Raw genomic sequence first — 22,442 nt, 5'->3', positions numbered from 1 at the left:
AGAACTAGTTTTTGTTTCTTACCCCTAGGCCAGGTTTCTTCCCCTGAAAGCCTGCATCTGCAAACACTTTATACCATACTTCTATCCCTACTTCAGGATGGATGAGGCAGGGATTAAAGTATTTGTAAGATTTATTCACAACTTGAATATGCAGGATTAAGATTTTTTTTTTCTGATTTCATACTTTCAAGCCAATTAAGCAAGCATCCTTTACTACATTACTGCTCAAGTTGCTAATAACTACTGTGAGGAAATCAAGAGTAACTCCCCAAAAAGAGACAAAAAAACCCCAAAAAAAACTGGTGTGGCTTTTTCAACCCAAATTTGCATTCAATATCAGCGCCCACATTTACTTGGAAGGAATATCTAGCTTAATTTATACAGAACTATTTAAGTATAAGTTTAAACCTGTTAGGAAGCTGGTGAATATGTGACCCAAAGAAAAATCTTTGGGCTCACATATATATTGGACTTTATCAAAGCCTTCAGTATTCCGTGTGTAATATCCAGAATCATTTTACCAGATTCAATTTGTTACTATGTGATAAAGCAAGATTCTGAAAGAATGCTTACAAGTTAACACACAAAGCTGATATGTAAAATTACAAGTCTTTCACGACAGAAGCCAAAGCAAAGCAAAACTAAAATGTAAGGAGGAATAAAAACATTTTATCTGTGTATTCAGAATCACACACAAGTTACCTTTACAGTTCAATTTACTATATAGAAATCATTTGGGTTTTATAGTTTCAGTTAAATTCTGAACTGAGATTACAATAGTTTAAAAAAAATTGTTAACATTATTTTAAGCAAACCAAATTGAAATACATAAGTTCAAACTTCAGATTTATGGCAAACAGTCTTCAAATACAACACAGATATTTCTTAAAGTTACCGTATCATTCATGTCTTACTTGCAACTCTGAGCTGTTATACACAGAATAGCTCTCCTATAAATATGGCAAAATCGACACGCCATGAAACTCAAAGTTGTATAGTCAGGCCAATGACTCAAAGTTGTACCATCTCTTAAAAGATTTGGCATTTCTGGACCAAAAAGCACAAGTAAAGAAGGTTAGGAACAATTCCTCCTCATTACAGTTAAAAAAAGTTGCATGGTAGCTTGGAATTTTGCATAAAACCCCACATTACATCTTGGAAAAGCCCAAAGGTAATTTAGATGACAACAGATTGGGGTCTTTTTTTTTTTTAATTAATAGGACCCACAAAATTCAAATGGGAATTAATCAAATCAAAAATATTAAGCACCTACTGGTTTAAGAGATTGAAATTTATTAGAGATTCATGATCAATTTCCTTCCACCTTGAAATCAAGGTGTAAAAACCAGCTATTAAGTGCATTCCAAACTTCTCCTATGTAGCACAGGTAGAATTTTCTGTCCATTGGCACCAAAGTGAAGTCACATTTCCTCTTGGTAGACAGAAATTCCACATCTGAACATAGAGTAAGTTAGGAAAAAATGACCCCTGTTGCTTATTACTATTGTGATTCTGAGATCTAGGATAACTAATATACTAGCAGTGAACAACGCAAATTCCTGGCAACAACTGTCATGTTAGTGACTCTAACTCACTTCCCCCAATCACCATAAAATTTTAGTATGAAAAGAATTAAAACTACACTAAGCTGAACAAATGGGAAATAACAAGAAGCTAAGTGAACAGCTAAAACAAAACAAACCCTAAGTCTGAAATCACTGCAATTGAGAAACTGAAAATAGGTGTGCTTCTCCCCACCCCACCTCACAATTTTCAATTTAAATAATATTCCGTGCAAAGGAGCATCAGGTTTCTGGATATAGATGTAGCCCTTCTTTAAGATTTAGTGCGCTGCAGTTTTCTGCAATTTTATTTCCCTCCCCCAAAGTTTTTTCAAGGTACTTAAGAGAATCTTCCATTTCAGTCAAAAGATTTGTGATTCAAAGATTTACTAAGGTACTCTATGCATTCTATCTGTACAGAAACACCTATTAATTATTACAATTGGTTTATGAAGGATTAACATTTTTGGTGTTAAAATTGTTAAACAACATGCTTACTGCACATCAACTCTCCATAATGAATCTCAACTTCACAATGATTTACCAAACATTTTACTTAAATTACTAATTAAATAACTGAAAAATGTACTGAGCCAAACTAAACTTAAATGGGCTATAAAGGAAAATAACCTTCTAAACAGTCCATATACACATCTATTTCAAAACTACCTTTGCTAGCTAGCCCCTTTCCCAAAGTTTTAGCCTGAAAAAACAGTAAAATCTACACAAAATTTTATTGCAATCATACAAGGGTTACATTAGGTCAAATACAACAAATACTATGATGCAATTGTACATTTATTAAACTACAGTTCAAAGCACAAATTTACACATTCTAAATACACTAAACGTATCTAATGAAATCACACTGGTCTTCCACTGACATTTGATATATCTGGGTGAAAGACATTAACTTTACAAGACTTTTTAAACACGAATCCTTAGTATAAAAACTGTGTACTTGTATGTAAACGGTTTAATGGGGAACCCAATTAATGGGCTTCCATCTCCACTAAGTCATCCATTTTGTTGCATATTTTATTTTAAACGCTTAAGGGGTGGGGCAAACTGGTAAGTTTAAATGTGGATACATTATCTTAATCTCCCAATTACCCCCAGTGAATTATAGGTGAGAGCTAATTTTGTCTGGTCCCAAACAGCTATTACTAGTAGTTTTTGTTTCCAAGAGAATTAACAGAATAAGATTGTTCAAATTTTTTCCACACTGGAATGTAGACCAGACAAGCTTAACCTGCAACTTCATATCTAAAAAAGCGTTAATGCCTGCTTAAGCTTCAGTGGAAAAGTTGTCTTCCTGGCTCAACTGAATGCAAGAAGGCACAAAGAAGAAGTTCTTCATCATTGTGTCTGAAGTAATTCCAGCATCTTGCATCTCATACCTACATAAGAAAAAAGAAAATTTGAATTTAAGGATAAAGAGCACACAACCACATAACAAATGGACAATGAAATAGGACTGTAAAATAAGTGGTCTTCCAATTACTCTTTTTTAAATTTTCATTTATTTATTTGGTTGTGTTGGGTCTTCATTGCCGCACGCGGGCTTTCTCTAATTACATCAAGCAGGGGCTACTCTTCACTGCGGTGCGCGGGCTTCATTGCAGTGGTTTCTCTTGTTGCGGAGCTCAGGCTTTAGGCGTGCGGGCTTCAGTAGTTGTGGCACATGGGCTCAGCAGTTGTGGCACATGGGCTCAGCAGTTGTGGCTCACGGGCTCAGTAGCTCCGCAGCATGTGGGATCTTCCTGGACCAGGGCTCAAACCCGTGTCCCCTGCATTGGCAGGCGGACTCTTAACCACTGCGTCACCAGGCAAGTCCCCCAATTACTCTTAAAAGATCATTTTGCTATTACTTTTAAGTTGTGCGTTCATTACAGAATTAAAATTAGCAAACATTCTGTCACCTCAAATACCCAATCTGCTTTAAAACAAAAACAACATCTTACCAATCACTGTATGACATCATATAATAAATAGCTGGCCTCTGAAAATCATTAAAAGCAGATGGTTCATGGAAAGAATCTGCTCCCATATTATCAAAGATAAGCCAATCTCCCACATTCAGCTCAGGAAGAAGACAGTTTTCCACAATTTGATCAAGCTCATCACAGGATGGACCCCAAAGGCTGCTTGTAAACAGAGGCTCATCTTCCTTGTATTTCTGTAGGAGAAAAAAAGGTGGTTGTTTTGTTAGGTTTTTACTCAGGCAGGCACTGAATTTGAAGGTGGATAAGAGCATTTTTTCACTATCTCAGATCAAATGTGCCCCTGGAAGAAAGGCCTAGAACCAGCGGCAGTGATGCTCCTTAACTCTATCTAAGGAAGCAACTAAAGGAACTCAGCCAGAGATATGCAAATCCTCAAAAAAGGGGCAACCTTCCCCCATCCTAAAATATTTCTCCAAAAATTGGGATGTATCTTAAAAATAACAGCTCGTTCATAAACTGCCATATAAGCAGTTTTTATATTATATGTAATAAAACTTGCCTTGTGAACCTCTGGAATGGTATTTAAGTCCTCAGACAGTTTACTTGCAAAAGAACCATAAACACCATCGTTCATATAATACATGAAGGTTGGTTCATCACTTCCGGTTTTTCCTACTGAAATGAAACAGGAAAAGTAAAGATGAGTTTAGAGTAAAACATCTAAAAGGTGTATTAAAGTCTGAATTAGTATTTACAGAACTGACTTGTAGGTTTCACATTCCTCAAAACATAAACACCGATATATATATACTGACATACCTTAAAACTGTTAGCCTAAAATACTGAACACACTTCACAAAGGAGGATAACCAATGAAGACATGAAAAAAGTGCTCTACATCATTTGTCACCAGGTAAATGCAAATTAAAACTACACACTGAAATACCACCACCATACGCCTACTGAATGGATAAAATTTAAAACACTGACACCACCCCCCCACAAAAAGTCAGTAAAGGTGGGGAGCAACCAGAACTTGCATATATACATTGTCATTGGAGGGGCAAAATAGTAACACCATTCTGAAATCTTTGCAGACACCTACTCTGTGACCCAGCAATTCTATTCTTAATCATTTACCTAAGAGAAATGAAAAATGTCCACAATTCCAGTAGTACAAGAATGTAGTAATAGTTTTATTCTTTTTTTTTTTTTTTTTTGTGGTACGCCGGCCTCTCACTGTTGTGGCCTCTCCCGTTGCGGAGCACAGGCTCCGGATGCGCAGGCTCAGCGGCCATGGCTCACGGGCCCAGCCGCTCCGCGGCATGCGGGATCTTCCCAGACCGGGGCACGAACCTGTATCCCCTGCATCGGCAGGCGGACTCTTAACCACTGCGCCACCAGGGAAGCCCTAGTTTTATTCTTAATAGCCCAAAACTGGGAACAATCAAATAATCATCAGCAAGAGAATGGATACAATGAATATACAATGTATATTCATTCAGAAAATGGAATATTAATTGGCAATAAATGTAAAACAAAATGGTTCAGACATTATACTGAGCTGTCTTAAACAGAAGAATATATGTTATATGACCTCATTTATATGAAGTTCAAGAGCAGCCCAAACTAATCTATGGTGGAAAAATAATCAGAGTGATTATCTGGCAAAGGAACAAAACTGAGAAAAAACTTTAAGATACGAAAATTATTTGTAGCTTGATAGAGATGACAGTGTAAGCCTTCATTAACTTGTCAAATCATACATTTAAGACTGTACTGGTTCCTAAGGGGAATCAATCACGTGGGTAAGTTTATCTAAAATAAGCCTATCTCAACATCAGTATCAAGGAGAGTTGGATTCAGAAAGTCTTATTATGGAATGGGACCTTGGCTAGGGCATTTTGAAAAGCTCCCTAGCTGCTGCCTACTGATGGATGAAGACCACCCACAACTTTATAATCCATGAAATGTCCTACAGTAAATTTGTACCTGAGTAGTATCTGATAAACTCATCTTCGAACTAACTGGAATTACCTACTAACAGAAACAAAACTATAAACTTTTTAACTTACCTCCAGAGGAAAACTTATTTTCAACAACTTTCTTTGCAATGATATTAACTGCAAGTGTAAATGCAGAAGACACATAGTAGCTTCCGGGTTCAGAAATTATCTTAATGCCGGATCCTTCAGGAAAGTAGACATCCAACAAAGGGCTGATAACATGATTAACCTATGGATTTAAAACCCCACATTATGGTTTTAATATTGGATTAGATAATTCACAATATTAAGAGACTAACAGCTATTAAATTTTCTAGGAAAATTAAGTATTTGAATTATAGACCATGAAGCTTTGTGATAAAGCAGGCTTTGAAGTCATCAAAGTTTATTTTCTAACTATCATAATGGCATTAAAAAAAAAATTTTCTTAACTCCAATGGCAAATGGCTACTGGTGATTGTTTAAAGTCATGTCTCTATATTCAATCACTATCAATGAAGGAACAAAATTTCAAATCAGTTTCTATATATTAGGAAGGTGAGGAGTGGTGTGTATCTGGATAAAATAGCTCAAGCTCTCCAAGTTATGAATTCATCTGTGCCATCAAGTACTGAAAATAGAAACTTTCTGTGATAAAATTATGCTATAGAGTTTAAACTTTTCAAAGTTAAGCTATCTTCTCATTGCCTATTCATTTTCTTAGAATAAAATTTTAAACAATGTTACACCTTTAGTTGCTGCTGTAAAAACTCTCGTCTACAAATCTACCAGGTAAGCAGTAAAGAATGAGAGATTATTCCAGTATGTCCACCCACTGAACAAGGTTTACCTCTTCCAACTGAAATTCGGTTCCTGTGAAGCCTCCACCAATGTCTAACATGTTCATTGTGAAGCCAAATTCTCCCTAGAGATGTGGAGGGGGGAAAATCTTTAAATGCTTTTCCAAATTGTAATGCATATAGGGACATTTCAAAAAAAAAAAGGGAGGTAAATAATCTCTGTTCTGACCTTTAGTAAATTTCTTGCTTTCTACTAACAGAAGCAGATTCATTCAATGTTATATATATTGTCTTCCTGATGTTTCTGTATTATCTTTAGACATATGCAAGTAAATTACTATTTAATCCCTTCACACCCATTTTTTAAAATGTGCATGTCATAAAAAAGAATGAATGAGCGTACTTCAGAGGTAGAAAACCACTGAATCTTAGATAACATCCTGGCTTAAAATATCAAAATAATTTAAGGGAAAAACTTACAGCCATGTCAAATACACATCGAGCATCAGATAAAGCATGTACATATACTTGAGATTCTTTGCAAGCACTTGAAACATGAAATCTGAAAGAAATAAGAGTAATAAATTTGAAGCTGCTGCAAGTTTTAGAGGCCTTTCCTGTAAGTCCTTTCTCATTCACCATACTGACACAAAAAATATTCACATTAACCTTACCAAATATTTAAAGCATTAGAAGCACGAGCCTCTAATCATCCAAGTTACAATACCAGCCTTTTAGAAAAGTATTATCCAATATTAGGATAATACTGTAATTTTATAAACAATTTTTTATAAGTTACCAGTTACGCTTCATGACTATCAGATAGGGACATGCTTTTTATGCATATATGGTAAAGTAACAAGCATCACCCTACAAAACCTTTAATTTGAACGCACAATTTTATCTAAAAATATAAAAATGTATCTACTGTGAAATAAATACAAGTGAACATTAATTCAGCTGAGTAGTACTGATACTGGTTAGTATTCATTAACAGTGATACTTATCAATGATTCAGACTATTTAAATTTAAATAGGGAATTCCCTAGCGGTCCAGTGGTTAGGACTCCATGCTTCCACTGCAGGCGGCCCGGGTTCAATCCCTGGTTGAGGAACAAAGATCCCACAAACTGCATGGTGCAGCCAAAAAATAAAATAAAATAAATTGAATTGAAATATGGTTCTTTCTGTACCCTGACTGTGGCAGTGGTTACAAAAATATGTTAAAATTCATAGAAGAATATACCCCAAATCAATTTTCCCGTGTGTTAACAATAAAATTTAGCTGAACTATGAAAACTCTCCAATACTGTTGATATTATCAAGTATGGTAGATTTAAGCTTAACAGTGGTGATTCTTTATCCATCTTTATGAGCAATTTTAAAATTTGGAGCATTAAGCTGCTCCAAATTTGATTCAGATCATGGTTCTGAAACTATGATCAAAATCATTAACTCTCTGGGTCTTAGTTTCCTCACACAGAAAGCTGAGAGGGCAAAACAAAGTCTACTGATTTTTTGAAGTGCTCCTGAGGAATTAAAAAGAAGAGAAAAAGTCTTAGGATAGGAAAAAGAAAAAATGAAATGACATCTCCAACAACTTAGAAGCTGAATGCCATTTTGGTATTCATTAGAATTCTAGTAAATCCCTCCATTCAATTTAAAAAGAGGTGATTTACATTACTAGCTGAATTGTTATTTACTATTTTCTCTCTTTACTGGGTGACGGGAAGGTACAGGTACAAAACAGTATGAAGGATAAGCATATTTAGTTGCTTTCCTGAACTAAGGGAAATGTGTATATTAAACCCAAAGTTGAATCTATTAGAGTTCATGCAAATGAAATTCTAAATCAGTAACATAAAGACAAAGATTATCATCACAAAATGAAGTTTAAAACAAATACTCACTTAACCCCAATAATTTGGACATCAAGTTCCTTAGCACATTCCAAAAGATGCCTACAGTTCTTCAGGGTAGTGCCAAACTTCATGTTACCCTCTTCACCTCCAATATTATCTTCTGTTGCAATATGTAGTAAGACCCTAAGAGAAGGGGAAGATGATTGGGGCAGAGTTGGTTTACATCATCATCAGCACATGTGAAGCCTGAAGATTGTAGGAAGTGTGTTGATTATGTTGTCAGCGCTCCAAAATCCAGCGTCGGATGAATCAAGTGAACCTAATGAAAAACAATCCTGTATAGAGAAAAAACTAGCAATTAGGGCCTAAAGCATGAAGCTTACAAGGATGGGAATTTGGAAAATGCAGGAAGTTAAGACTCTGTTGTAGCATCAAGAGTCGGTTGGGCTCTGTAATGAAAGACATTACTTTCAAATCAAGTCCATCAGTCCATAAATCCACCTAGAAAGACTAAATTGAATAGCAATGCCATCGTTGTCTTTCAGTAAGAACGATCAGGGCTTTAAATGTTCCAAATTTCCTAAATTGTTCTAGTTAGCGAAACTTCTACCACTTATTCTGAACATTCCTCCCATTAATTTTGTACAACTAACAAAAAAATTAGGAAGTCCTAAGTTATTTTACGTATCTCAACAGCAGCCTTTTAGACTGCTGATTCAAATCTATTTGGTATCTCCTTCCAAACCACGCCAACCAAGGCAAAATGATCATGACTATCAGGCAATCTCCAAGTAATTACAAACCACTAAAAAAATGCAATTATACAAAAATGCTGTTTGTAAAAGCAAAATTATTCTACCTACAAGTAGAACCAGCTCTATCAAGAATATACCATTCCATTTATAATCTAATACAGTAAACACCCCAAATCAGGTCACAGAAAAGGAAGACTCCCCCACCACCACCCCCAGAAGACTTTTAAGAGAGACAAGCGGTTCCCTAGAACCACTTTATCAAAAAACTGGCCTTTATCAAAACAAAGGTTTTCAGAGTAATAAATCCTGTCAGGATACCTTTCTAAGAATACCATTAAAGTCAATAAGAAAATTATGAATACAAGGGAAATATGGATATGATACACATTTTCGGCAACATATAACATACACAATAACCTATTAAAAAGGAAACAATTTTGTACTAATATACTTTCAGTATATTGTAAAATCCTCTTGATATACCAATTCATGGCAATATTAATTTTGCCTTAAATTTTTTTGCTTTTAAAAAGTGAAGTTTTTAGTTAAAAAAGTAACTCTTGGGATGCATATAGGTACAAGTAAAAACATTAAACTTCCTGTTTGAGGAGAAGGGCCTTCAAGAAATCCCAGGAATCTATGGACTAGGCTCCTAAGACACTGACACAAAGGACAACCATTCAAGAAACCACATCTAAAAGTGCAGATTAAACCCTCAGCTAACCAGGAAAAAAAGCTGACCAAAACACATCCTGTTGCCAATATGACAAATAACTAGCATGGTTAATGTAATTGTGAGAATATAGCTGTGGCTCTAATTTGATTATCCTACCAACCAGATTCTCTTCCTTGAATTAAAGATTATAAATTCATATCCCAAAATGCCCTTATCTCATTCCAGCTCCACAGGAAGGATCAGAAGTAGCCAATAAAATGCTAGTAGCATTTTCCATAAAGGAACTTGAAATAAGTCACAGTAATCACAACATATACCACTGCTCTACATAAATGCCCCCTTTTCCCAGGCTAAAGACAACCCCAAACCCTAGGTAATAATAGTCCCATGTACCTAGTTTTACACTTACTTGGCATTTGGGTGATTACGTGCAATTTTCTTCAATTCGACTTCATTGTCACATGTCATGATATTCACTCCAACTTTTGCTGCATACTTTATTTGAGACACTTGCTTGCAAGGACTTATGTAAATGATGTTTTCTGGAGATACACCCAATTCTTGCACTAAAGCCATTTCAGTCTAAAAACAGATTTTAAACAGTGTCATCTAAAAGGCAAGCTTTCTATTACTTTTCAATCACTACCCCATACCTTTATTTTTGGGTTAAATTCAAATTACATAAGGTTAAATTAGGATTATGTATGTCATAGTTCAGATTCCGGTAATGCTTACCATACTGTACTCTGTTAAAAACCTTTTAAAAAGGTATACAGGGACTTCCCTGGTGGTGCAGCGGTTAAGAATCCACCTGCCAATGCAGGGGACACAGGTTCGAGCCTTGGTCCGGGAAGATCCCACAAGCTGCGGAGCAACTAAGCCTGTGCACCACAACTACTGAGCCTGCACCCTAGAGCCCGCAAGCCACAACTACAACTACTGAAGCCTGTACGCCCAGGCCCATGCTCCGCAATGAACAGAAGCCACCACAATGAGAAGCCTGCACACCACAACAAAGAGCAGCCCCTGCTTGCACTAGAGAAAGCCCACACGCAGCAACAAAGACCCAAAGCAGCCAAAAAATAAAATTAAAATTAAATACTGATCCTATTTTTTTTAAAAAGGTATACAGGCATATCTCATTTTATTGCACTTTGCAGATACTGCATTTTTACAATTGAAGATTTGTGGCAACCATGTGTTGAGCAAGTCTACTGGCACCATTTTTTCAACAGCATTATTTTATTTGATGTATGTACATTATATTTTAGACATAATGCTATTGCACACTTAATAGACCACAATATAGTATAAACATAACTTTTATATGGACTGAGAAACCAAAATATTCATGTGACTTACTTTATTGCAGTGGTCTAGAATACAATCTGCAGTACCTCTGAGGTACGCCTGTAATTACCATCAGAGAAATCTCATAGTTTAGGATATTATCTTGCTGTCATAAGAAGTAATTTGGTCAAGCTAGCTCTAGGCTAAAAATGAGGAATAACAGTTTTTGATTAAAGAAAAATAAAGCTTATAAAATCTCATCTCATTGAAACGTTCCTTGAAAGGTACACTTGAAAGTTTGTAAATTTCCAATATTAAACTGCAAATTTAAACAAGAGTTAGGAAACACATTCAAAAGTCAAAACTTCCTTGCAACTGTTCTCCTACTGCTGTGGGTCACCAAAAATTAGTCAATTTTAAAATGTTGCAGTTTAGTAATAAAGTAATGAAAATGACTTACTTTATTGGAACAAGCAAATCCAGTTCCAAGAGCTGCCAGAATCTCAAGTACAGCTGGAGTGGAGTTGCACTTTACTGTGTAGAATGGCTTTATCTGAGCCACTATGTTCTGCCACTGACTGTGTTTCTTCACAATCTTTCCAAGATCTCCCACAAAAAATGCATTTTTCCCTGTCTATTATGGTTATGAAAAAGAAAAACATAAAAAACTATAGAAAACAGAGTATCATAAATAGGAAATAACTCCCTTTTCCTCCACAAATGAGCCAAAATAAACATTTACATACTACCACACTTAAGGCTTGTTTCTTTTTAAATTTGACTCTGTGCTGTGCTATGCTATGCTGGTATAGAAAATATTCTCTTCGATAAAAAAAAATATATCAATTATAGTAACTTTCTACTTCAGAATTGACTCAATTTTACTTTTGGGGAGTGGAGGGGAAGGAGACTACCTATTTCCTTCCATGCTTTCCTTAACCGTTTAAAATAAACCTACTTTAGCAGTATACAATCTAATTTCCTAATACGGTGAGTAGAATGAGGAAACCTAAACAAAAAGCTGTATCTCCATTATGAATTTCACTTAAAGACAGTAAAACAAGGAAACAAAAGAAACCAATTTTTAAGGAGATAAAGTTGGTAGTTTGTGTGCATATAGGTGGCAAACTTGAATTTAAAAATACAGAAGTACACTAAATGTCAGATAAATCTGAGTAAGGATATTCTTCCCTCAAAAGAAAGAAAACTGGGGGATTTCCCGGGAGGTCCAGTGGTTCGGACTTGCGCTTTCACTGTTGTGGCCTGGGTTCAATCCCTGGTTGGAGAACTAAGATCCCACAAACCACATAGCGTGACACAAACAAACAAACAGATTTTAATTAGGGATTGGGAGAGATGTGTAATGATTTCGAAGTTGGGGCTACTCTAGGGGTAGAGAGATGACTATGCATGTCATCCAGAGCATAAATTACCCAATGTTAGATGGAAGACAAAATAATCTTATTAAAAACATACAACATCCAAATATTGTTTGAAAAGCCATGAAGCTATTACTGTTTTCTATAGTCCACATTATTTGAAGATATACATTACTGGAACATACTGACCAAGAAACAGACACGACCAGAAATTATGGGTTACGGGTGGCACATATAGGACAGTTGTACTGAAGTTACCCCATCCTTAAAAAACATGCTGCCATCCCCAGGAAGTGTGTTGTAAAAGTGACTAAGACTAGTGACATCAGAGAATTAACTGTAGAATGACTTAGCTATAGAACAGACTGAACGGTAGGACAAGCGTCACTCTTCCTCACCCCCCAAAAAGAATTCTGATGGCAGAAGAGAGAAATAACAGGATTTTGCTGGTGTGTGAGAAGACTTAAGCACGTTTGTAAAGGTCAAGAGAAGAAGAAAGTTTTTTGCATATCCTATTACTGAACACCAGTAACACAAAAACAATTCTTCGAATTTGGGGAATATGGGAAATTAGCTTCAACAAAAATTCTATCAGTAAGGCAGTAAACAAAATTTTTCTATCAGTAAGTACGAAACAAAAATGATCTTAAGTAGCAATAAATATGATTCTATAGAAATTGACACTTGGGCAGTGGAGAGTAAGCATTCAGTATAAATTCTCATTCAACATACACAACCAAGATTATCTGAAATATAAATTAAAATCTACGGAAGTACACAGTTGAGAAAAATGGGTAAGAAGCCATGTACTGATTAAGTGGATAGCTGGCAACATATCAAGAAAATAAAAGAACATACAGGTCTTCCCTGGTGGCACAGTGGTTGAGAGTCCGCCTGCCGATGCAGGGGGAAGATCCCACATGCCGCGGAGTGGCTGGGCCCGTGAGCCATGGCCGCTGAGCCTGCGCGTCCGGAGCCTGTGCTCCGCAATGGGAGAGGACCGTGTACCACACACACAAAAAACAAAACAGGTGCTATAAAGCACAGAAGAGAAAGGGCTGTCCGGAAGCATTTTTTTTTTAATGTGAGCTAGAAAGAAAATCTCATCACTTCTCAAGGGGAACTGGGGTTGTCAAGTCAAGACAACCTGGAACAAAGTACTTTTATTATATTAAGACCTTGGAAACAAAGCACTGATGCTTCAGATTTCAGAAATTTATAACACTGTTTTCAGAAATGTGAGATGACACACTTACCAGGGTATGTTCATAAACATAGTTATCAATAACATTTCCAAGGTTTGTTCCTTCATCCAACAGGCCAACGGAGTAGTTTGCATCGTCAATAAATCCTTTCATCTCAGCCGTATTCCACAAAGCCGAAAGTCATAAACCAGGAAAAACAAGAGACGGGCCACCAAGCCTTACGTCTGGGTCCTTAGAATATGCAACAAACTGTCAAAATAGAAGTTATTTCCAAGTCTGTATTATTTCATTAGTCAAACCTAATGTATGAGTTGTCAATGAGAGTGTGTTAATAAGAAGTACCCAATTCAGTGAAGAATCTGTGATCACTTAACACTTTCAGAAATACTAGATCACTAATATCCTTTCCTTTAGTGCCCATTTTAAAGCAAATAAATGTGAATTTATACATTAAAAAAATAAGCTTAATATGACAATTTCTTGAGAAGGTAATTGACACATATGCACAAAATATTACAAGTAAACATGGTCACCTTACATACAGAGTTGCAGAGCCAGTCTGTTTTATTCATCTTGTTTCGTGATTCCTCCATCACACAGACAATTTTACTCATTTTAAGTAAAGAAAGCTAGCGGAATAAATGTCTGCAGCTAAGAAATCAAAATAGTCTGAACTTCAATACACTGCCAGCCACATAACAGTGTGCTACCAGGTAACTGCAGATAAACGTCTTCTAAGTAGAATTCTAGAGTAGGTGATGTGTAAATATCAACAATAGGAATGAGTGAAAGTGGAGGCCAACTTTAGGGGACAATCCGTAGTTTTGATACACACTATCTAGATCCCACCACAAGCTAAAATGGACTAGTTAAATCAAGTTAACAATGTTAAGTCTCTTATGAGGTGAGCTGATTGGTGAAAATGTTACTGGACTACAAGTCAGAAGACCTAGTCCTGGCTGTGTCATTTAATAGCTGCGCAATCTGAGGTCAACTTCAGTTAACTACCTTAACTACTTCCTCAAAAGATGGTTGTAAAAAAATTAAAATCGCTTGTTTAAGTGTTGACTCGGAAGAGCTAAAATTAAGTCACCAACTGCCAGAAATACAAAAATGCCATCATAATTTGAAACTAGGCATAAGCTAGGAACCTATTATACATCCTAAACCATTTATTTACTAAGAACTCTGATTTTTAAAAGGGCATCAGACTAAATCCAACCCCTCCCCAATCAAATAAAGTTTTCCCTCTTTCTCCAAATAACCCACTGTCCTCTGGAGCGGCACACACAATAAGTTTATGTTCTTTGCTGAACTCACTGATCCTTACATTACTTTAGGCAAAGATTTATTTTAATATAAAGTCCATAAACAAAACAAGTCCTCTAGACAGGATGCTACTCATTGCCTGGGACTGATTTCTGGTTGCCACATTAACTATAACGGACATAGACCAGCTCTTGGCAACCTATTTTAAAACCTGCACAGCTTTTCCTACATCCTTGATTGCCCCCTTTCCTTTCCCCTCTCCCTGCTCTATGCAAGAGTTCACCATGGGTGACGGCCCTTGTCCTAAAAATATACTCCATTTCAATGGTTCTCAAAAGTGTCGGCTTTCACGGAGCAACTAAGCCCATGCGCCACAACTACTGAGCCTGCGCTCTAGAGCCCACGAACTACAACTACTGAAGCCCATGTGCCTAGAGCCCATGCTCCACAACAAGAGAAGCCACCGCAATGAGAAGCCCGCGCATCACAACAGAGTAGCTCCCGCTCACCGCACTAGAGAAAAGCCCACGTGCAGCAACAAAGACCCAATGCAGCCCAAAATAAATAAATTAAATAAATAAATTTTTTAAAAAAGTGTCGGCTTTTTGGTTGTACCAAAACAAACTCATCAATAAGCCAGAGCATTAGTCAAATTTCATAAAATACAAGCAGTATTTTAAAAATGACAATTTTATTTCCAAGAACTCAACTACATTCAGTTTAGCTGAGCAAATCTCTTAGATTATGATACCAGAAATGATTTAAATCTGTACCCAGAAAGTACACATTTTAGGCTTGAGGATATATGTTTATTTTAAGCAATGTAAGACCAGCTGGAACATCAATTTTAGAGGGATATTCAACTATGCACTAAAGCAACAGAACAGATAAAACCTACTCATTCAAAAAGATCAATTATTCTATTAATGATGAAAAATACTTAATCAAGATCTTTAGCCTAGTATTTCCACTCATGAGACTCTATGCAGTATTTACCTGGGAACCTTGAGTTATCAATTACTGACCATCACAGGCAACTGCTACCAAATGTAAAGTCTAGCTTTTAAAGCCAGGACAAGATGAACCTCAATTTCCTACATCTAGTGTTTACAAGAAGGCTAATTTTCCTCTAACATCAGGATCCTAAACAGCTGCACAAACATCAGGCCCATTCAATCCAGTCTTACCTGCTGAATGCCCACATTCTTCAGAAATTTTTCTAGATTAAGTAAGGTTATGGTCATAGGGATAGGAAATTTTTTCCAACTATTTTTTCTTTTTCTTTTTTTCCTAAAAATACATATTTAATTCTCATAATATTATTCACAGAGTTCTTGGCAGAGATGAATTTTGGGGTTCATGTTGTCTCTCTTTCAGTCCCCAAAGCTCTGTTTTGAGTTCTCCAGGCTTTGGTGGAATTTCAGGTATTGTCAGGTCTGGCCAGTAGTACCGGTGCACCACCTCTGCACCGGCGCACATGGCCAGGAGGCTGGCAGGGAACATTTTCAGGTAGGACGTCCAGGACACGCCCGCGGGCATGGTCGGCAGGCTCGAGCTGCACTGGCACTCGGAAGCAGGTCAGGGGACAGTTGAAGGGCGCTCTGGAGATGGAGCGGGCGGCCGCTCCAACTATTTTCAAACTATAAAATCTACAGATTCAACTCTCACTGCCTGCTAAACTAGCTTAAATCTAAAAGCAGACATTTTTTATAAGTGTGCCAAGTACTTATACAATATTCTCTTAACCTTTAAAACCACTATGACAGGGACTTACCTGGTGGCGCAGTGGTTAAGAATCCGCCTGCCCATGCAAGGGACACGGGTTCAAAGCGTGGTCCGGGAAGATCCCACACGCCGCGGAGCAACTAAGCCCACACACCTAGAGCTCGTGCCCCGCAGCGAGAGAAGCCACCCCCACTGAGAAGCCCCTGGCTCGCCGCAACTCACAACTCTCGAGAAAGCCTGCGCAAAGCCTGCGCGTAGCAACGAAGACCCAATGCAGCCAAAAATAAATAAATGAATAAATATTAAAAAAAAAACCCACTATGACAGTATTATTCTGTTTTACAGATGAAGACACTGAGGCACAGAACTAACTAGGCTAGCTCTAGAGATGCTAATGATCAAATTAACAGGCATACCTTGGAGGTTCAGTTCCAAACCACTGTAATAAAGTGAGTATTGCATTAACGCGAGTCACACAAACTTTTCAGTTTCCCAGTTCCTATAAAAGTTATGCTTACACTATCCTCTAGTCTATTAGGTGTGAAAAAAACCCCAAAAACCCCACACACACCGAAATAACACAAACAATGTATATACCTTAACTAAAAAATAATGCTGTTGGAAAAATGGCACCAATAGACTTGCTCAAAGCAAGGTCACCACAAACCTTTAGTCTGTGAAAAATGCCGTATTTGCCAAGCGCAATAAAACGAGGTATGCCTGTCTGTTAAAAGGAAAACTCTGTCTCCCCAGCAGTCCCGTTCCTAGAAAACATGGGATCCCTCTTCTGGAAACCAAACACAACTCTCAGTCTCTTTGATAGACTAAATGACACCCCCATAATCAATTAACCATTTCTCAGACATATAAATCCCCATAGTTCCTAAACCTCTGTATAATAAAGTTTATTCACATGTGGTACCAAAACATCCTATCATGTCTTCTCATAGCCTTTCAAACCTTTCTTTATGACTAGTTTCTACATTTCAACCTTGCTCCTTCTATATCTTTTGTCTAAAGCTCTCAGGTAAACTCTAAATTTGAATTTTTCTTTCTTTTCCATCCATCTTATCAACAGTTTACATGCAATAATGTACACCCACGCTTTGACTAATGTATACACCATTGTAACCAGCACTACCATAAAGATAAATTTCTTCATGTCCCTTTTGTCCACCTCAGGCAACCATTTTTATCTGCTTTCTGTCACTACAGACTTTTGTGAAGTGGAATAATTTTAAACAGTAAAGGCCAAACTAAAACAGCTGACAAATAAATGTACTACCAACAGGAATAAAGATATGTTAAAGCATGCCCTGCTCTAAAGGAAAGATTGAGAGTACATTAGAGTGGATATATTACCATCACTGAAATGGAACTCTGACTTCTGAAGTAACCATAGGGTTAGTTTACCAATCCTTAGCTTACTCACAAAAGGACTGTGACAGAAAAAATAAAATAAAATCTGCTATATTGGCAGGACCTGACAAAAAGGATTTTGGGACCAACACACCTGAAACAACTAAGACAGATGTAAACGTAGAACTTTTTTACTTCCGTAATTATACCAAGCACTGCAATAATAGTTGATTAAAACCAATACTAATAACGTCTATACATAAAAGATGGTAAATGTTGAGATAAGTGAGCTCTATCTCGGCTTATCTTCTCAGATGCTCCCTAAGAAGGTCTTAAGATTTCCATAATTTCCTAGCCCAGAGTAGGTGCTGAGAAAAGATGGACAAAGGACAATTCTAAGAATGGGGAGTTCTGAAACTTAAGCGTTGTGGTGATGACAGGAGAGAACTCCCTGAAGTGTGTTGAAAAAGAGGTCCATCTTTCACATCCTTAAAAGGAGCCCAAAACCTTGATATACAAGTGACCCACATGTAAATGCAAAGCTCAACTGTCAGTTAAAAACTAAAAGCTATGCCCAGGAAAAACTAATTCCTCAAAAGAATCCACAAAACACAAAGACCTTCAGGAAAGAGGGTTTCTAACACATTTTGAGCCACAAACCCTGTGCTCAAATGAAATGTTCACTTGGAAGCCCAGTATTTCCAACAATTGAAAAGGCTTAAGTTGGTGGCTAAGCATAGACTATTCTTAAGTCTTTCCTACACCCGATCTCACTGAAAGAGTCCTAAAAGCAGTTCATAACCATACCCTCAGAAGCCTATGCTTGCAATTTTCTTAACATGTGAGCAAAAATACTTTAAAGTTTCACTGTTGCAAAAAGGTTCATGTTCTACATTTCTGCTTTACAAGGCACTAAAGTAAAGAAATATTTGAGTAAAATGTTTTCAAGAGGCATTTAAAGTTACTTGGTGGTAATGTTAAACCAAAAATCTGACACACAGCATGTCCTAGGGAGTCAGAATGAAAATAAGTGTGCATGTGTTGGGGGTGAGCAGAGTTTATACTGTATGCCAGATCCACCAAGTTAATCCACATCACAGGGAATTTCCAGGGATCTCTCCATTAAGAATGCAGACTCAGGGAATTCACCTGGTGGTCCAGTGGTTAGGACTCTGCACTTCCACTGTAGGGGGCCCATGTTCAATCCCTGGCTGGGGAACTAAGATCCTGCAAAGTGCTCCGGCCAAAAAAAGGAATGCAGCAGACTCAAACCCAAATGATGCCAAACTTCCCCCATGTTCCAATCTAATCCTGGTTATAATTCCCAACGGACACTGCACCATTCTTTTTTTTTAAAGGTGTATAAATCAGAAACAGGACTGATTTATTGGTTCCAACATGTTATAGACCACTACATACTACAGTCTAGTGTTGCTGGACATTGACTTATTTAAATTAAACTTAAAAGAGCAAATCCATTTTTAATAAAAACTCCCAAGTTTATTTCTATCAATAGACACTAAAATGTGTTCTCTACTCACAAGAGCCTTTGAGCTATTTTCAAAACCAAACACCTAAATATATGGTGAAAGAAAGCTCAGCTTATTTTACACTAATACAACTGCTGCAATCACAATACTATGTTTATAAACGAAATAATTTCCTCTTGGACATCATAGCTGGGAAGAAAAGAGCATGTTTAACAATCCTTATTTACACCTTCATATTGGTGTTTTTGGATAATACATTTTTCAGGAAGAGCTGCCAAGGAAAGAAAAGGCTCCCAAGAACCACACACTGCTCCCTGGAGTCTTTCATGAGGTCGTGAGTCCTCATGTCATCGAGAGGGTAGCTCCAAGAGGAGTGGTTGCAGCAGCTGGGCACTTGCCTTGTTACACACCTGCTACAAAGGCTTCTACAGTTGATTGTACTTCAGAAGAAACTGATACATCTCTCAAATAATCACAAGATAATTCTGGCAGCAACAGCCCACTTGACACCAAGCTGGATGAATATGAGTCTTGGATTTCTGAAGTGAAGACCTCCCTGGAAGTAGAACAGGGAGAGCTGGAAGTTTGAGAGTACTGTTTCAGAGACATCTAAGCAGGAAACCCAACCTTAACACATGACCAGTTTTCTAAAAGGAATTTTACTCATTAAAAATGAGAACTTAAGATATTTTGAAATTTACACTACTACTATTATTCTGAAGAAGCCTAAGGGTATTTCTACCTTTATTATTATTATTTTTTTTTTACATCTTTATTGGAGTATAATTGCTTTACAATAGTGTGTTAGTTTCTGCTTTATAACAAAGTGAATCAGTTATACATATGTTCCCATATCTCTTCCCTCTTACGTCTCCCTCCCTCCCACCCTCCCTATCCCACCCCTCCAGGCGGTCACAAAGCACCGAGCTGATCTCCCGGTTCTATGCGGCTGCTTCCCACTAGCTATCTACCTTACGTTTGGTAGTGTATATATGTCCATGCCTCTCTCTCGCTTTGTCACAGCTTACCCTTCCCCCTCCCCATATCCTCAAGTCCATTCCCTAGTAGGTCTGTGTCTTTATTCCTGTCTTACCCCTAGGTTCCTCGTGACATTTTTTTTCTTAAATTCCATATATATGTGTTAGCATATGGTATTTGTCTTTCTCTTTCTGACTTACTTCACTCTGTATGACAGACTCTAGGTCTATCCACCTCATTACAAATAGCTCAATTTCGTTTCTTTTTATGGCTGAGTAATATTCCATTGTATATATACGCCACATCTTCTTTATCCATTCATCCGATGATGGACACTTAGGTTGCTTCCATCTCTGGGCTATTGTAAATAGAGCTGCAATGAACACTTTGGTACATGACTCTCCCTGAATTATGGCTTTCCCAGGGTACATGCCCAGCAGTGGGACTGCTGGGCCACATGGTAGTTCCACCTGTAGTTTTCTAATCTACCTTTATTATTACTTTTACATAGGCATTTGATGACTTAGCACTCAGCTCACAGCTTTAAAAATAGACACAATGGGGAAAAAAAAATAGACACAATGCTGTCAAAGTCACCTCTGCATTCTACATCCCACAGAAAAATGTTACTTACCACAGAGAATACCTTTGGAAATAATCGGCCAGAAGGGATGACACTGGTACTACAAACATGAGGTCTGGAGCAGGCCTCCAGGAAGGCAGTTCCAGGAAGCTACGTATCAGAACTAGTAGGTAGAAGTTCCAATAAATTGTGTGATCATAAGACCATACGAACTTTTGCCATGTTGGACCAAAAGTGATGGATAACAACAATAGCCTACACTGAGTACTTAGGATCATCAGGACAGGGGTTGCTTTAATTGACAGCAAGAGGAAAGCCAATAATGGCAATAAACACCCTTAAGTTTATTTTTCAGCTGATAAGGTTGAAAAAAACTAACTCTAGAGGAAGAACACTAAAGGTGACTGCTGACGAATTATTTTAAAAAAAACAGACAAGAACAAGAATGAATAGGAAATACATAAAGGTGGGGGGAATCCTAAAGGAAATGAGCCCAACAGGCTAAGTTTGAAATGCTTGGGTAAAGGCTGCCCAATGAAATGCCTCACATTAAACTCTAAAATACATCTAAATGAGAAAATGGAAATACAGGATTTTCATAGCAATATACTTTTGCAAGTGAACTTGACAAGATTAGGCTCTCTTAAAAAATGTGTCTTGACTATCTGATGTGAAGACTAAATTTCTTCTGGAGCAAGTATGTACCTGTACATAAGTGAAATATGTAAATCCCTATGGTGATAAAAATGTAGTAACATTACAGATAACTATTATAATGCAACATGAATAGCAGCAAATACATAACCATATTATTTCAAGCTTTCTAGTTTTCCTGGTGCAGCACAGGAAATAACCTTTTAAATAAATGCACTTAACTACTATTTTGATTACCCTAGGGCAGATCTCATTGCCACCTCACCAAGAGGAAAATTTATTTTTATTATATAAAGCATGTGTCCATTACAATGACTGCAGTAAACACCAGGTTAAGGAAGACTGAATACCTCAGAAGCCCCTAAACATCTTTACAGGTAGCAGTGGTCGCATCTCCTTTAGAATAAGCATGTTCAGACTTTTCCAATCATCATTCCCTTGTTATTTAATCTTTTTATTCCTCTATCTGCCCTCTAAAACATCGGCTTTACTGGTTTTGAACCATGAATGGAGTCACTGTTGTTTTCCTACTATGACGTCTTTTGCTCAACTTTATAATTTCAATTCCTTCACACAGATAGATGGGACTGGAGTCCCATCTATTAATTTTCATTGCTGTGTACTATTCTTTGTAGATGTACAACATTTATTTATCCAAAGAGGACCTATAGGTTGTCCCATTTTTTTGCTATATTGTTTATAAACACCATAATATAATTTCTTGCTGTTATTTATGTACCCAAGGGGAACACTGCTCAAGTTGTGGTCTGCAAACTAGCTGATCCACAAATGAAGAACCAAGCAGTATGCTACAGTCTAGGCCCACATACCTGGGAGTAGAAACTGCTGTTATTAGTGAAAAATTGTTTTTAAGGGCTTCCCTGGTGGCGCAGTGGTTGGGAGTCCGCCTGCCGATGCAGGGGA

At 37.2% G+C, this 22,442-nt stretch overlaps 2 protein-coding genes across 6 annotated transcripts in view; both read right to left on the bottom strand.

The window, feature by feature from the left end:
• Window positions 1–649: 649 nt before the first annotated feature.
• Window positions 650–22,442, bottom strand: part of AZIN1 (antizyme inhibitor 1) — a 32,408-nt gene continuing 10,615 nt past the window's right edge. The window contains exons 3-13 of one of the 5 annotated variants that reach the window (XM_067711578.1): window positions 19,714–19,859; window positions 13,512–13,709; window positions 11,337–11,510; window positions 9,996–10,168; window positions 8,204–8,338; window positions 6,774–6,855; window positions 6,344–6,418; window positions 5,584–5,743; window positions 4,068–4,183; window positions 3,527–3,741; window positions 650–2,962 (exon numbers count right to left, since the gene is read on the bottom strand). In XM_067711578.1, the coding sequence (XP_067567679.1) occupies window positions 2,851–2,962; window positions 3,527–3,741; window positions 4,068–4,183; window positions 5,584–5,743; window positions 6,344–6,418; window positions 6,774–6,855; window positions 8,204–8,338; window positions 9,996–10,168; window positions 11,337–11,510; window positions 13,512–13,613 (1,344 nt within the window). In that variant the 5' untranslated portion in view covers window positions 13,614–13,709; window positions 19,714–19,859 and the 3' untranslated portion in view covers window positions 650–2,850. The remainder of the gene's footprint in view (window positions 2,963–3,526; window positions 3,742–4,067; window positions 4,184–5,583; window positions 5,744–6,343; window positions 6,419–6,773; window positions 6,856–8,203; window positions 8,339–9,995; window positions 10,169–11,336; window positions 11,511–13,511; window positions 13,710–19,713; window positions 19,860–22,442) is intronic. The other 4 variants (XM_067711577.1, XM_067711580.1, XM_067711579.1 and 1 more) reach the window with 4 other exon arrangements.
• UQCC6 (ubiquinol-cytochrome c reductase complex assembly factor 6) lies at window positions 13,734–16,525 on the bottom strand. The gene has a single exon (XM_067711582.1). The coding sequence runs from the start codon at window positions 16,266–16,268 to the stop codon at window positions 16,053–16,055; it is 216 nt and encodes a 71-aa protein (XP_067567683.1). The 5' UTR covers window positions 16,269–16,525; the 3' UTR covers window positions 13,734–16,052.

Source organism: Pseudorca crassidens, chromosome 17, assembly GCF_039906515.1.
Source record: "Pseudorca crassidens isolate mPseCra1 chromosome 17, mPseCra1.hap1, whole genome shotgun sequence".
In the NCBI taxonomy this organism is placed as follows: Eukaryota; Metazoa; Chordata; class Mammalia; order Artiodactyla; family Delphinidae; genus Pseudorca; species Pseudorca crassidens.
Note: the sequence above shows the minus strand (reverse complement) of the source record. Positions and strands in the feature narration are given on the sequence as shown.